The sequence below is a fragment of the Salvelinus namaycush genome, chromosome 40 (genome assembly GCF_016432855.1).
Source record: "Salvelinus namaycush isolate Seneca chromosome 40, SaNama_1.0, whole genome shotgun sequence".
Taxonomy (NCBI): domain Eukaryota; kingdom Metazoa; phylum Chordata; class Actinopteri; order Salmoniformes; family Salmonidae; genus Salvelinus; species Salvelinus namaycush.
The window spans coordinates 7578872-7594770 of NC_052346.1; the positions used below are offsets into that span (position 1 = coordinate 7578872).

The window sequence follows — 15899 nt, forward strand, 5'->3', positions numbered from 1 at the left end:
AGCGCTGGGATTGGTCGGACGGGGGTGCTCATCACCATGGAAACAGCCATGTGTTTGATTGAGTGCAATCAGCCCGTGTATCCGCTGGATATCGTGAGGACAATGAGAGACCAGAGGGCCATGATGATCCAGACTCCGGTAATCTGATCTGTCATGCAATAGAGATGAGACTAAGAGAAGAGCAGAGGCTCTTTCCTCAATAGACAGGTTGGTTGTTTAGCAACAAAGCCGACACGTGCGCGACTATGGGGCAAAACAGACGGGGTTGGCTTAGACCAGGGGTCTCCAAACTTTTCTAGCATAAGAGCTACTTAAAAAGAAATGATCATGTCGCGAGCTGCTAATTTTTTATTTTATAGCTTTCAAATCGGCACATTCTTCTCTACACAGCAACTCTACCCCGGGTCCTTGGTGTACAAGATATGTATTTTCTGTCAATATACCTGGTAAAATAATGGTTAATAAACAATTCTAAGGGGGCCCAAATAAATAAAAAAAATCTTCAGTTTTTAACTTTCACTATTACAATTATTCATAGACAAACAACGGAAATCGATGTTCTAAGTCCATGTCAGTGCCTAAATCACATCCGAAGACAAAAAAATACTAACAAATTTGGATTTGTGTGTAATTCTAGCGCATCTAGCAAGAGAGGACTGTGTTGGCCTGAGCTATGTTTCTGCTGTTCTAGTTGAATCTAGTTCCTCTATGACCTTGCTGTCATCAGTACTGTTCACTCCCATTTAACCTTGGTCTCTTTGCTCTGTTTGCTTCCAGAGCCAGTACAGGTTTGTCTGTGAGGCGATCCTCAAGGTGTACGAGGAGGAGCTGGTCAAACCGCTGACGCCCACAAAGCCCCTGACACCCGTAGAGTCTCTGACACCCACAAAGCCCCTGACACCCGTAGAGTCTCTGCCGCCCACAAAGCCCCTGACACCCATAGAGTCTCTTATGCCTACAAAGCCCCTGACAACCACAAAGCCCCTGACACCCGTAGAGTCTCTGACGCCCACAAAGCCCCTGACACCCGTAGAGTCTCTGACACCCACAAAGCCCCTGACACCCATAGAGTCTCTGATGCCTACAAAGCCCCTGACAACCACAAAGCCCCTGACACCCGTAGAGTCTCTGACGCCCACAATGCCCCTGACACCCGTAGAGTCTCTGACGCCTACAAAGCCCCTGACACCTGTAGAGTCTCTGACGCCTACAAAGCCCCTGACATCTGTAGAGTCTCTGATGCCCACAAAGCCCCTGACACCTGTAGAGTCTCTGATGCCCACAAAGCCTCTGACACCTGTAGAGTCTCTAACGCCCACAAAGCCCCTGACACCTGTAGAGTCTCTGATGCCCACAAAGCCTCTGACACCCGTAGAGTCTCTGACACCCACAAAGCCTTTGACACCCGTAGAGTCTCTGACACCCACAAAGCCCCTGACACCCATAGAGTCTCTGACGCCCACAAAGCCTCTGACACCCGTAGAGTCTCTGACACCCACAAAGCCCCTGACACCCGTAGAGTCTCTGACACCTACAAAGCCCCTGACACCCGTAGAGTCTCTGACGCCCACAAAGCCCCTGATACCCGTAGAGTCTCTGACGCCCACAAAGCCTCTGGCACCCGTAGAGTCTCTGACACCCACAAAGCCCCTGACACCTGTAGAGTCTCTGACGCCCACAAAGCCCCTGACACCTGTAGAGTCTCTGATGCCTACAAAGCCCCTGACAACCACAAAGCCCCTGACACCCGTAGAATCTCTGACGCCTACAAAGCCCCTGACACCTGTAGAGTCTCTGATGCCTACAAAGCCCCTGACAACCACAAAGCCCCTGACACCTGTAGAGTCTCTGACACCCACAAAGCCCCTGACACCTGTAGAGTCTCTGACGCCCACAAAGCCCCTGACACCTGTAGAGTCTCTGATGCCTACAAAGCCCCTGACAACCACAAAGCCCCTGACACCCGTAGAGTCTCTGACGCCTACAAAGCCCCTGACATCTGTAGAGTCTCTGATGCCCACAAAGCCCCTCACACCTGTAGAGTCTCTGATTCCCACAAAGCCTCTGACACCCGTAGAGTCTCTGACACCCACAAAGCCCCTGACACCCGTAGCATCTCTGACACCTACAAAGCCCCTGACACCCGTAGAGTCTCTGACACCTACAAAGCCCCTCACACCCGTAGAGTCTCTGACACCCACAAAGCCCCTGACACCTGTAGAGTCTCTGATGCCTACAAAGCCCCTGACACCCGTAGAGTCTCTGACACCTACAAAGCCCCTGACACCCGTAGAGTCTCTGACGCCTACAAAGCCCCTGACACCTGTAGAGTCTCTGACGCCTACAAAGCCCCTGACACCTACAAAGCCCCTGACACCCACAAAGCCCCTGACACCTGTAGAGTCTCTGATGCCCACAAAGCCCCTGACACCCGTAGAGTCTCTGCCGCCCACAAAGTCTCTGACACCCGTAGAGTCTCTGACACCCACAAAGCCCCTGACACCTGTAGCATCTCTGACACCTACAAAGCCCCTGACACCCGTAGAGTCTCTGACGCCCACAAAGCCTCTGACACCCGTAGAGTCTCTGACGCCCACAAAGCCGCTGACACCCGTAGAGTCTCTGCCGCCCACAAAGCCCCTGACACCTGTAGAGTCTCTGCCGCCCACAAAGTCTCTGACACCCGTAGAGTCTCTGACACCCACAAAGCCCTTGACGACCTTAGAGCCCCTGACACCCACAGAGCCAGAGGTAGAGACAGAGAGAGTCGGCTTTATCCCTCCTGGGACTGACTGACTGACACAGGGCTGCATGGGCCTAAGCACCACCCTCTTCTTCCACAGCCTGTCTGTCTATCTGTCTGTTTAGAGCCTGTCTGTCTGTTTAGAGCCTGTCTATCTGACTCCCTCAGTCACAATAGTTTCTTCCCACATCCACCATCTTGAGTCTGGCAAGAGAAACTACAGTCACAACCATGGAGACGACTACCGACAACCACTCGAACTGGCAGGGGAGCGGAAATAGAGCACTGTTGCACTTTATGACGACAAAACCCGCTACTTTGGAGAATTAACGGAAGAAGAAATTAAAAGAAACAAAGTTACGATGATCAACTGGAATTCGGGATGTTAGCAAGTGTCCAGGATCAAGAGAGAAGTGAGAAACAGAACAGTAGCTGGATTGGATAATATTGCTGTAGTGTCATTACTTTCAGACAGACCTTCCTAATGAACCGGACAACTCAATGGAAAGTGGACTTGCGTTTGTTTTCAACCCATCAGTGCATCATCACCAGGTGTCATATCAGTGGTTTCTTCAGACTAGTCTTTCTGTCTTTGATCACTCCGTAGACTTAAGAGTCCATTTTCTTTTTTTAAATCAAAACTATTCAACATCAACTAAAGATCCACTCAGAAGTGGGTTAACCCTCTATGTAAGGTCCTGGTAAAGCACTCTGACTTCTACTCTATTGTACTACTCATCATCTCATTATTTCTCTCATTGAGACTATAGGTTGTCAGATGGTTACTTTTGGGCTTTTATGTTTATTAGTCTACAGATTAGAATCATCTCCAGGGCAAGGTCTTACAACTCCAAGTCCTTTGTGAAGGTGTTTCCCAAACCAAGGTAAAAGGCGGTGTAGGTTAGGAGCAGTGGATGCTGCTGAGGGGAGGACGGCTCATAATAATGGCTGGAGTGCAATCATTGGCATGGCATCGACCACATGGAAACCACGTGTTTGATACCATTCCATTGACTCAATTCCAGCCATTGTTATGAGCCGTCCTCCCCTCAGCAGCCTCCACTGGTTAGGAGAGGCCTCCCTCCTCCTTTACCATAACCTCATTAGCTGATTACCTGTCATTGAGCTCTGCACTATGTGGTGGTGTTGTTGTTGTTTTTGAGGCAGCTATTCAACTTTGATTTAGATGGCTCAACATGTGACGGTACATCGGTCTCTCGAAGATGCTATACCACTAGCCCAAAACGGGTAGTATTTTAATGCAGGTTTTGTTATTGCTAGTAACATAGAATGACCTTGCCATGCAGGATTGGGTTGGTACAGTACATAGGTGGTTTATCAAGTGTCATTGCATCAGATTTTGAAATTGAATATGAGGTATTCAGAGCTGTCTGATTAAGAGCATTGGGGTATTTGTTACCATGGTACTGTACATCAGGATTGTAGGCAGTTGGTGTACAGTACATACAGACGGTACATACATTATATAAAAAGACTGAGCTTTCGGGACCAATAGGTTTTTAGCCTTGTGAGTAAAACAAAAAGTTTTCAAATTGTGTTGAAAAGCTCTAAGGCTCAAGCTATAGATTTGCTTCTGATATTTTTTTATAAGAGACCCTTTTTGCTTCTTGGGAATGGACAGCACTTTTCAGCTGAACTTGTAGCATATTTGCTGCTATGTATGATTAGACCCCCAAAAATTCTTTTGGAATTGTATTTAGCATTTTCTTAATATTTGTTGGATATAAACACCTCTATGGAAATGTAAGCTATATGGTGTCATCTAGATTTGTGTAATGTAACTAGTGTACATTTACTATGTTAATTTATAAGGTTTAATGAAATTAAAAAATTGTGAGACAAAGTTATTTTTATAAGAGAAGAAAAGTTCCACACTTTTCCACTCGTGTAAAGTCCTGCTGGAATTAGAAATGATTGTTAGGGGAAAGCATTGCAATAGATGTATGCTGTGTAAAAGTGCTCTCCATAAATCCAGTGGCAGTGGAAAGAATTGGGACCGACAACATGAAGCTCTGTACACTGACTAATAGATTAATCACCATTAATAGTGTTCTTTTTTATGACAATTGAAACTCACAAAGTGATTTTATTCCCATGATTTCTGGTTGAATCGATAGATGCGATTGTGCTTTTGAAATCAGAAAGCTGGCTTGGTTGGCTTGGTCAAACTTCATTTTGCTGATACTTCTGCAGTGGATTTATGCAGTACTATTGCTGACAATGTTTACAGTGGTTCGTGAGTTGGTTTTGTGATTTAAAAAGGACGTGTATCTACTGAAAGTCGGCGTGTTTACAAATAGCTGTTGTGCGACGGGGAACTTCGGCCCAATCAGATCACTCCCCGCCGCGTCCCAAATGGCACCCTATTCCCAGTGCGGCACTTTTGACCGGGCTCTAGCCAAAAGTTGTGCACTAGATAGGGAGCCATTTGAGACTCAGACGGTGTCAACCACTTCACCATGAAATAGACTGAGGCACTGGAATGTTAATTTGACCAGGTTGTCCCCATTAAGGTCAAACACCTCTTTTTCAAGGGAGGCCTGGGTGGTATGTTTTTTTGTTTCGTTTTTGCACGATGCTTTTCTACCTTATCATCACTTAGTAATAGTACAACATTCTGCACAACTGTGATGTAAATATAAGCTTAAATCTGTGAGCTAGTGAAATATATTTAAAGATCCAAATCAGGAGGATGTACAAATGTAATGTTTGTGGTGAAGCTGTACAGAAATTGAATGTATCCATCTCAAGCTTTTAGTTGTTCGAAAACTTAAGGGATGTACAATTTGACTTTTGAGGGGAAATATTTTTCATACTACTGTACTTGTAAAAGCAGGTAAATATCAGTCTGGGCTCTGCCTGGTCTGCGACCTGCTCTGTGTTTTTGTTGTAAATAGGAGCCATATCATGTCAGTGAAGTGCCAATGTTCTGTAAGTAAAGTCACATTTCTGCTGTATTTTTTTGTTGGCATGGTCCTTTCTTTCTATGCCTTGACTGAATATGTACACAGCAACAACAACACACTCATTTGCCTTTCCACATTCACCATTCTAGATTCAACACTGCAGCAACAACCACCATAGAATCAACATCCATTGAAATCAGAATTCTGGCCATTCTATTTCTACTGTATACACGGTCTTTTCTATCACAGTATGTTTACAGTAACACTAATAACCAGGTCAGGATAGGGCAGTCAGGTGGAAGGAGGCAGACAGGCCTAGTTGTCCATGTTCAGCAGAAGGAAACAAAAATAATTCTTACCTTTCTATCAAGATTCTCTGCCTCCACCTAGTGTTCAATTTCAGACTGCTGTGGCTGATGATCGAGGCAATCGACTCAACTAGGCTATACCAAAGATGTTGTATTATATTCCTCTCTGACTGCAGGAGGACATGATATTGCAAAATCCTGACATCTACAGAGAGGCTATAGGTCTGATGAAGCTGTGGCTTGTCTCTTATTCTGTGTTTAGTGACTGAATGACTTGAGCCAGTAGAGGGCTCTCTTGCCAAGCCTGAAGGGTCTTCAGAACTAGTTGAGGTTTCTCAGGCCATAGGTGTTGTAGAGTGTAAGTGAGATAGGATGTACTTGGGGTGTGGGAAGAGGTTAGCCAGCTGTCAATGGGACATGCCATCTGTGTGCTACTGGATCTAAGGCTGACCTGGATCATATTCATTAAGCACCAAACAGAAGAAAACAGGCTAAAACAGGGAGGAACTACCTGGACTTGTCCAATAAGAGAGACTTTAGTTTGGTTTAGTTTTATGCAGCAAAAATGGTTTGCTACAATGTGCACTAATGAATATGTCCCTGACCTGCCGCTTTGCAACAGAGTGTTAACAGACTGAAGGCCACATAAGGCCTCTGTCGTCCATTCATTCAAAGTCAAGTTGTACAGCACCGGAATGGTGTTTTATGACACTCAAACATAAAACCTTTTGGTGCTCTGCTGCCCTCAAACACATCAAAGGCACTAGTCAAACCACACCAGCAACAAAAAGTCCAGCACATCCGACAAGGACGCAATTCTTTACTGCACTCTTTTCATGCAAATTTTGAACAGCACCTTTGACCTTGAATAACTGGAAACTGATACTCAGGAGGTGACAGACCCAGAAGTTGGACAGCAGCGTTGGGGTCAATTCCATTTCAATTTAGGATGTACAGGTGCTTCTTTAAAAACTGAGCCACACTACAAATTCATTACAAAAGAGAACTTTATTTGGTAACACAAAAACAGTTTGTATATAACCCATAATAAGTGTGCATACAAACAGTAATTTAGTTTAACGCTTCAGTTTCAAGTGTAGAATTAAAAAGGCAACACTGAAACGTTGACATTTTTGTGGAGAAAAAGTGCAGTCGACAAAAGATTTTCATTAAAAAAACAAAGTACCAGTCAAAAGTTGACACACCTACTCATTTCAGGGCTTTTCTTTATTTTTACTACATTGTAGAATAATAGTGAAGACAAACTATGAAATAACAGATTTGGAATCATGTAGTAACCAAAAAGTGTTAAATCAAAATATTTCATGAGATTCTTCAAAGTGGCCACCCTATGCCTTGATGACAGCTTTGCACACACTTGGCATTCTCTCAACCAGCTGCATGAGATAGTCACCTGGAATGCATTTCAATTAACAGGTGTGCCTTGTTAAAAGTTAATTTGTGGAATTTCTTTCCTCAATTATTTTGAGCCAATCAGAAGGTAGGGGTGGTATGCAGAATATACCAACTAGGGCTAAAAGACCAAGTCCATATTATGGCAAGAACAGCTCAAATAAGCAAAGAGAAACAACAGTCTATCATTACTTTAAGAAATGAAGGTCAGTCAAGCCGGAAAATTTCTTCAAGAGCAGTCGAAAAGACCAAGCGCTTTGATGAAACTGGCTCTCATGAAGACCCAGAGTTACCTCTGCTGCAGAGGATAAGTTCATTAGAGTTACCAGACTCAGATTGCAGCCCAAATAAATGCTTCACAGAGTTCAAGTAACAGACACATCTCAACATCAACTGTTCAGAGGAGACTGCATGAATCAGGCCTTCATGGTCGAATTGCTGCAAAGAAACCACTACTAAAGGACACCAATAAGAAGAGACTTGCTTGGGCCAAGAAACACGAGCAATGGACATTAGACCGGTGGAAATCTGTCCTTTGGTCTGATGAGTCCAAATGTGAGATTTTAGGTTCCAACCGCCGTGTCTTTGTGAGACGCAGAGTAGGTGAACGGATGATCTCCACATATGTGGTTCCCACTGTGAAGCATGGAGGAGGTGGTGTGATGGTGACACTGATTTATTTAGAATTCAAGACACTTAACCAGCATGGCTAACACAGCATTCTGCAGCGATACGCCATCCCATCTGGTTTCCGCTTAGTGGGACTATCATTTATTTTTCAACGAGACAATGACACAAAACACACCTCCAGGCTGCGTAGAGGACTATTAGACCAAGAAGGAGAGTGATGGAGTACTACATCAGATGACCTGGCCTCCACAATACCCCAACCTCAACCCAATTGAGATGGTTTGGAAAAAGTTGGACCGCAGAGTGAAGGAAAAGCAGCCAACAAGTGCTCAGCACTAGATGATTCCATATGTGTCATTTCATAGTTTTGATGTCTTCACTATTATTCTACAATGTAGAAAATGGTAAAATAAAGAAAAACCCTTGAATGAGTAGGTGTGTCCAAGCTTTTGACTGGTATTATATATGATGTGGATATAGTACATGTTGGATTGTACATGTGGACAATATGTTGGATTATGAATAAGGTGACTTAATTATCTGACTGATTTTCATGCGGTGGACCATAAATAAATAAAAAGGTTTTTAAAAAATGTTGTAGTAGTGGTAGTAAGAATATAAAATTGATTGCAGTGCCAACAGTAAGACATCAAACAGCATAGCCAATTTCTCTTGGTGATGAGGCTACCTATTCCTACAAGTGAGCATCAAACCAAGGCCATATTTAAGTAGTGTGCGAGTGAGTGATTGTCCGCGACCATAACCTATATATTCACGATCAATGTCGAGGCACTTCATCTAAACAGTCCCCTCTGGACCCGTCCCCAACAGTGGCACAAAGGATGGTTTGCATAACTAACATAGGTTAGGCCACCCCTCTGACTGCCACAATGTGAGAGGTACTATATATGGATTTGATATGCGTGTGTTAAAATGGCAGAAGGCTCAGTTCAGTGGGAAGGATCTGTAGATCTGGTTTGTGTTCAGTAGGCAAGGAACTGAAGAAAATGCTCCAAAGGGAGACGTAATATATTGTCCAATAAGAAAGGTTTCGAAACATTTTGCTACAGTATGTCCTAATGAACATGTCCCTGTCTAATGCCACTGTGCTGCGGAGGCTCTGGTCTGGTTTGGCTCTGTGTGTCTCACTGAAAGGTCTGGTCTAGATCAAAGCAGACAACATTTGAAAGCCTTCTTGATCTTGCCTTCTTTTCCACCCTTGTCTTTGCTCTCTGACATTTTCTTTTTTCTCACCTCCCTCATAAGATCAAAGAACACCTGAAAAGAATGGACAGTTGTTAATTCAACACTATAGTTACATTGACAATGGAAGTTGATTTACTGTAAAGGTTGTTTTTAATCATGCTTGCTTGTAGTTTCTGATATCTCTTGTCCGGAAACATATTTTGATAACATAATCCCCCATCTAAAAAAGTATAAATCCTACGTAAGAAATTACATGAAGGTATATTGTTCCTAGTCCTACTGTAGCAAAGTGGACAGTATGTTTAAAGTTTGGTTACATACCTTGTCGACGTTGGCTCGTGTCTTGGCTGAGGTCTCCACGTACTGCACCCCCCACTCCTCTGCCTTGGCCCTGACCTCATCCAACGACACCTGCCTGCGGTCCTCCAAATCCGACTTGTTTCCCACCACCAACAGAGGGATGGTATCGTTCTCTGCTTTCACCCGCATAATCTGCTCCCTAGGAAGACACAATACATTAGTCCTGATGAAGACCCAGTTGGATCTAAAACACCTTAAAAAATTTAAAAATCCTTAAAAATATATATATACACTTTTTTTTTTTAACTTAGCACTGGGGCGCAATTAGCAGTGTGCAGGTGTATTTTTTGTTCTGGGCATTTCCATATAAAAGGGACCATGAGCAGCAACATGAAGTACATAAGAGCATATCAAATTAGGTGTTCAAATGAAAGATAAGAGTATATTTTTGGGAAATTAAGGCATGTCTTTTTTTTCCCCTTCTTTTTTTTTAAAAATGGTATAAGTAAAAGGCTTTGATTTGTGGATAAACAGATGGGGAAAGTATTTTAAAAAGTATCAGAAATACATCAAAACACAAAGTTGACGTAAAGACCCCTGCCAATTAATATCAACATATTTATTGCCTTGTGATTACGTTACCAAAAACACATCTTTAAGGTATTTTCTAATTTTGCTCCCTCATCAGGAGAGAGGAGAATGACAGTTCACAGAAGTAACAAGTAAACACTTAGTTATAGTGATTTTACTGATACACATTTTGTTTGAATTAAGTGATTAAAACTCGTAATTTCGTTACCAAATTGGTAACGGAATTACCACAATTTAAAAACATTTTTTATAAGTAACTGAATTACTGCAAATGAATTGGCTACAATGGGAAATCATAAGTCACAAACTACAGTTGGGTTACCTTCTACTGTCCTCCCTGCCACTGGCATACTATTACTGTATGTTCAGCGCATAACTTTCCTTTGTTGTCTGGTGATCAAACCAAGAGTCTAAAACAGTAATTCTGGACAGACAGAGGCTCAATCACTCTCACCCAGAAAGACTGGTTCTACAAAGTATTGACTCAGGGGTGTGAATACATTTTATATTTTAGTATGTAGTTTTCAATCAATGTGGCAAAAAAATTATAAAAACACATTTACAATTTGTCATTATGTGTATTGTGTGTAGATTGGTGACAAAAAAATATTGAAACCATTTTCAATTCAGGCAGTAACAACAAAATATGGAATAAGTCAAGGGGTATGAATACTTCCTGAAGGTACTTTATGTTCCCGTACAGACGGAACAAATCTGAACCTATCATAGATGTATGTTTCACAAGTTTGGATAGCACAGTACAATATAGTACAGTGAGTAGAGCGTACAGTAGTAGTACAATAACATGGGTCACATTAGCTTTAGTTAAATAAAAGGTTAAATAAATAACATAAAAAATAAAAAAGTACAGTACAGTAAAGTACAGTAGACTATATTGTACTTTACTGTAACTGAATTCTACCTTACTGTATTATACTGCACTCTACTGTACTGTGATGTCCAAACTTGTAAACCATGAAGAGAATGACATATCCATAATTATGCATTTCTGTGTAGTACAGATCAAGGACCCATGATGTAATTCCTTTACCGGGTGTAAATCCACTTCACTTACTGTAGTTCTATTACCAAAAGAGATTTTTTTCCAACGCAAGATGCCATGTCATAGCTGACACCACATTCTTTCTGCAAACATCTTTGAATCTTAATTAGGAGCAGATATTTAACTGTTTTTGCCAAACGTGGTCGCATAAAAACCGGAGGGAGATTAATTTTTGTACATTTTTCAGTGGAAATTGTTCAAAATAGTCCTTGTGCATAAAGTTGTATGGTTTCTTAAACTCTTAAATGGTTTTTGTTTGGCATACATTAAGTGAAAAAACTGAGCCAAAGCCTAATTCCTTTACCATGGAATTGCCCTTCTACATACGAGATCCATGAGATCTCGTGGATTGTGGATCACTCAATGCTAACATATATAAAGCACATAATGTTCTAACTAAATACATGTACAGTGGCTTGCGAAAGTATTCCCCCCTTAGCATTTTTCCTATTTTGTTGCCTTACAATCTGGAATTAAAATGGCTTTTTGGGGTGTTTGTATCATTTGATTTACACAACTTTGAAGATGCAAAATATTTTTTATTGTGAAACAAACCAGACGGAAAAAAACTGACAACTTCAGCGTGCATAACTAGTCACCCCCCCCCCCAAAGTCAATACTTTGTAGAGCCACGTTTTGCAGCAATTACAGCTGCAAGTCTCTTGGGGTATGTCTCTATAAGCTTGGCACATCTAGCCACTGGGATTTTTGCCCATTCTTCAAGGCAAAACTGCTCCAGCACCTTCAAGTTGGATGGGTTCCGCTGGTGTACAGCAATCTTTAAGTCATACCACAGATTCTCAATTGGATTGAGGTCTGGGCTTTGACTACGCTATTCCAAGACATTTAAATGTCTCCCCTTAAACCACTCGAGTGTTGCTTTAGCAGTATGCTTAGGGTCATTGTCCTGCTGGAAGGTGAACCTCCATCCCAGTCTCAAATCTCTGGAAGACTGAAACAGGTTTCCTTCAAGAATTTCCCTGTATTTAGCACCATACATCATTCCTTCAATTCTGACCAGTTTCCCAGTCCCTGCAGATGAAAAACATCCCCACAGCATGATGCTGCCACCACCATGCTTCAATGTGGGGATGGTGTTCTCGGGGTGATGAGAGGTGTTGGGTTTGGGCCAGACTTAACGTTTTCCTTGATGGCCAAAAAGCTCAATTTTAGTCTCATCTGACCAGAGTACCTTCTTCCACATGTTTGGGGAGTCTCCCACATGTCTTTCGGCAAACACCAAACGTGTTTGCTTATTTTTTTCTTTAAGCAATGGCTTTTTTTCTGGCCACTCTTCCGTAAAGCCCAGCTCTGTGGAGTGTACAGCTTAAAGTGGTCCTATGGACAGATACTCCAATCTCCGCTGTGGAGCTTTGCAGCTCCTTCAGGGTTATCTTTGGTCTCTTTATTGCCTCTCTGATTAATGCCCTCCTTGCCTGGTCCGTAAGATTTGGTGGGCGTACCTATCTGCGTAGACGTACCTGAACTCTGAGGTGGCAGTGAACGACTCGTGTTCGGTGATGGAGAAGACTAGCAGGAAGCCCTCTCCGCTCCTGAAGTAGTTGTCTCTGATGGCAGCATAGTCCTCCTGTCCAGCTGTGTCCAGGATGTCGATCTGGACCTCCTCTCCATCCAGCACCACCTTCTTCCTGTAGCTGTCTGCCTTGGTGGGCTCGTAATCCTCTACAAACTAGAAGGTGGGAAGGAATTATTTTATTTACAGAATCGTAAACTCTTTAATGGAAAAGCAGTATTGGAGGTTTGAGTGGCAGCTTGCCCAAGTCTCTCTTTAGCCTCAGCGTCCACCACATGCTACAAAGGGAGCAATGTACAGAGTCTGGTAAGGACCAGACTTATCGCTCTTACCTCGTCATACATGAACTGCAGAGTGAGGGCTGACTTCCCAACACCTCCACTTCCCACCATGATCACCTTGTGCAGCACCAGAGAGCTCTGGTTCTTACTCTTTCCAGTAGCCATCTTTGGATTTGGACACTGTCCACAGCTACTACACTAATGGAAACTGCCTCCACCAACACCAGAACTTCCTACAGTTGGACACAAACATGTAAATTAGCCTACAAAACTAAACATTCAAACATTTAAAAAAGTTGCAGAAAAGTGTTCAGATAAAGAAGGCAGGGTTTTGTATACGTATGTACATCTAATGTCAAAACAGATCCACATGGACCTAAAAGGTTGACAAACCAGCCAATCTCAAAATGGCAGCTGACTGAAACATAGGCTGTGGAAAAATCCTATTTGACTGACCCCTATAATTGAATTCATGTGGGCAGCAGTGGTGTGGCAGCCTTCAAGGGCAAAATTATGTAGGTTACAATGATAACACAGGCATGTTGTAGCCTACTACTACCTAGCCTACTGTACACACCTTCACAGCAGTTTTTTTTATGAACCTCTGACTCGCTATGCAGTCGATACGTAAAAAAGTGTATATTCTTAAACCCTTACCCTGTACCTATGTTTGTCATCTGTTGAAGCGTGTCTTTGTTTGCTGAAACCCCCCCCATTTAACATTTTTATGGAGTAGAGACGTCCCAAGGACCCCAGATAGCAAGGACAATAGTTTGTTTTTTTAATGGATTTATAAAATCAGGCAAACAACAAGAGGAGAAAGCAGAAGAAGAAAGTGAGAGAGAACCTCTTGTAAGTGTCATCAACTGAATGTTGGCATCATGTCAAGTGTAGCTGCTGCTTCTGCAAAAGCTAATGAGGATCCAAATATGATTTTTTTATTTTATTAAATTAACAATGTATTGCAACAAGACCCGAAGAAACATTCCCACAACGTAATAGGCCTTATCGTCAGTTCCAAAACAAACTAAAATCATAATAAAACACCATTCATAGGAACTATAAGACCATAACTTCCCCATAACGTTTGGCTATTTTAAAAACAATGCAGCTAAACATATGTCCCTTTTAAGTGCCCGAACTTCTGCCCCAAAATCCAGGGGGCAAACTTGGGGGGGGGGGGGGGGGGTGCATTTTTTTAAAATGTATTATCCAGTCAGATAAACACTCCCAACAGCCTAGCCGACTGCACCCCTGCCAAAATCAAAATAGATCCAAATAAATTGATTTGAGACTTCTGCTACTTTCTACCTGCCACTTTCTCTCAAGGAGCAGCTCTCGATTGGATAGATACAAATTACAAAGATGTGTTCAACCGAATATTGGATGAGAATCTGTCAATCAACAGACGTTGCGCAAACAGTGGTATGTTTGACCAAGATAAAAATATAAATAAATATCCGCTTCTGATATCGATTTCCACTTGTACATACTTCTACAAAAGTGCATAGAGATAGCAAACGTCTCACCTCGTAATGGGTTTGGTGTCGTTCTTTGCTGTTATCCGGTATACACCATGGAAAAGCTAAAGTAGAGGGCAGGTTCCACTTACCAGCCGCAAATGCGGATATTTTGACCACTCCCGGACGTCGTGTGATAAGGATTATATGAACCGGATGTGACGTCATATAGAATTGTGCCACCAAAGACAGTACAATATGAACAAGATGGGCTAGGACTGCTTCTCTCCGATCACACTTGTAGGCGATGTCATGGCGACATTGATGCCGCGTTAAAAACAAACCATGGTGTCAGTGATCTTCACGTCGGAATGTCGAAGCTCTAGAAAGAGGCCCAAGTTCCCGAGTTGGAATTCTGAGTTGGATGACCGTTCGAAAGGCATGCGCCATTTTTTTAAAGACTGTGCATATAAAAAATATTAATGTTTAGAAAGTTGGCGCACACCATACATATGCATTCTTGCCTTTATAAATCAAACTAACATTAAAACTCCGCCTGAAAAACGCCCACCATTCAACGTTTATGGTGACAATAATGCCCTCGTTTGCTGCATGCTTTGGATGTATAGAGTAGGGGAGATAGGGTGGTTGTAACACTTTTCACCTTTTCGTCAGTTTCTCAGAGATTGTTTATGGTGGTGTATTCGAAACTTGATACAAACAACCTACAGCTGTCCACACAAATTGGTGTGGTTATTATATATTAAATACAAGGAGTGAAGTGTTATCCCTCTAGTGGTGCGGGGGCTGTGCTTTGGCAAAGTGGGTGGGGTTATATCCTTCCTGTTTGGCCCTGTCCGGGGGTATCATCGGATGGGGCCACAGTGTCTCCTGACCCCTCCTGTCTCAGCCTCCAGTATTTATGCTGCAGTAGTTTATGTGTCGGGGGGCTAGGGTCAGTTGGTTATATCTGGAGTACTTCTCCTGTCTTATCCAGTGTCCTGTGTGAATTTAAGTATGCTCTCTCTAATTCTCTCCTTCTCTCTTTCTCTCTCTCGGAGAACCTGAGCCCTAGGACCATACGTCAGGACTACCGGGCATGATGACTCCTTGCTGTCCCCAGTCCACCTGGCCTTGCTGCTGTTCCAGTTTCAACTGTTCTGCCTGCGGTTATGGAACCCCTACCTGTCCCAGACCTGCTGCTTTCAACTCTTAATGATCGGCTATGAAAAGCCAACTGACATTTATTCCTGATTATTATTTGACCATGCTTGTCACTTATGAACATTTTGAACATCTTGGCCATGTTCTGTTATAATCTCCACCCGGCACAGCCAGAAGAGGACTGGCCACCCCTCATAGCCTGGTTCCTCTCTAGGTTTCTTCCTAGGTTTTGGCCTTTCTAGGGAGTTTTTCCTAGCCACCGTGCTTCTACACCTGCAT

General features: G+C 42.9%; 2 protein-coding genes across 2 annotated transcripts in view; one reads left to right on the plus strand and one right to left on the minus strand.

Moving 5' to 3' along the window:
• Positions 1-5721, plus strand: part of LOC120033398 (tyrosine-protein phosphatase non-receptor type 4-like) — a 29431-nt gene extending 23710 nt beyond the window's left edge. The window contains exons 24-25 of the mRNA XM_038979739.1: positions 3-138; positions 778-5721. Of these exons, the coding sequence (XP_038835667.1) occupies positions 3-138; positions 778-2796 (2155 nt within the window). The 3' untranslated portion in view covers positions 2797-5721. The remainder of the gene's footprint in view (positions 1-2; positions 139-777) is intronic.
• Positions 5722-8380: 2659 nt separating this feature from the next.
• On the minus strand, positions 8381-14645 carry LOC120033596 (ras-related protein ralB-B-like). The gene is made up of 5 exons (XM_038980014.1): positions 14526-14645; positions 13048-13229; positions 12663-12871; positions 9549-9726; positions 8381-9299 (listed from the first exon to the last, which is right to left on the minus strand). The coding sequence occupies exons 2-5, from the start codon at positions 13159-13161 to the stop codon at positions 9189-9191; spliced, it is 612 nt and encodes a 203-aa protein (XP_038835942.1). The 5' UTR covers positions 13162-13229; positions 14526-14645; the 3' UTR covers positions 8381-9188.
• Between the last annotated feature and the right edge of the window lie 1254 nt (positions 14646-15899).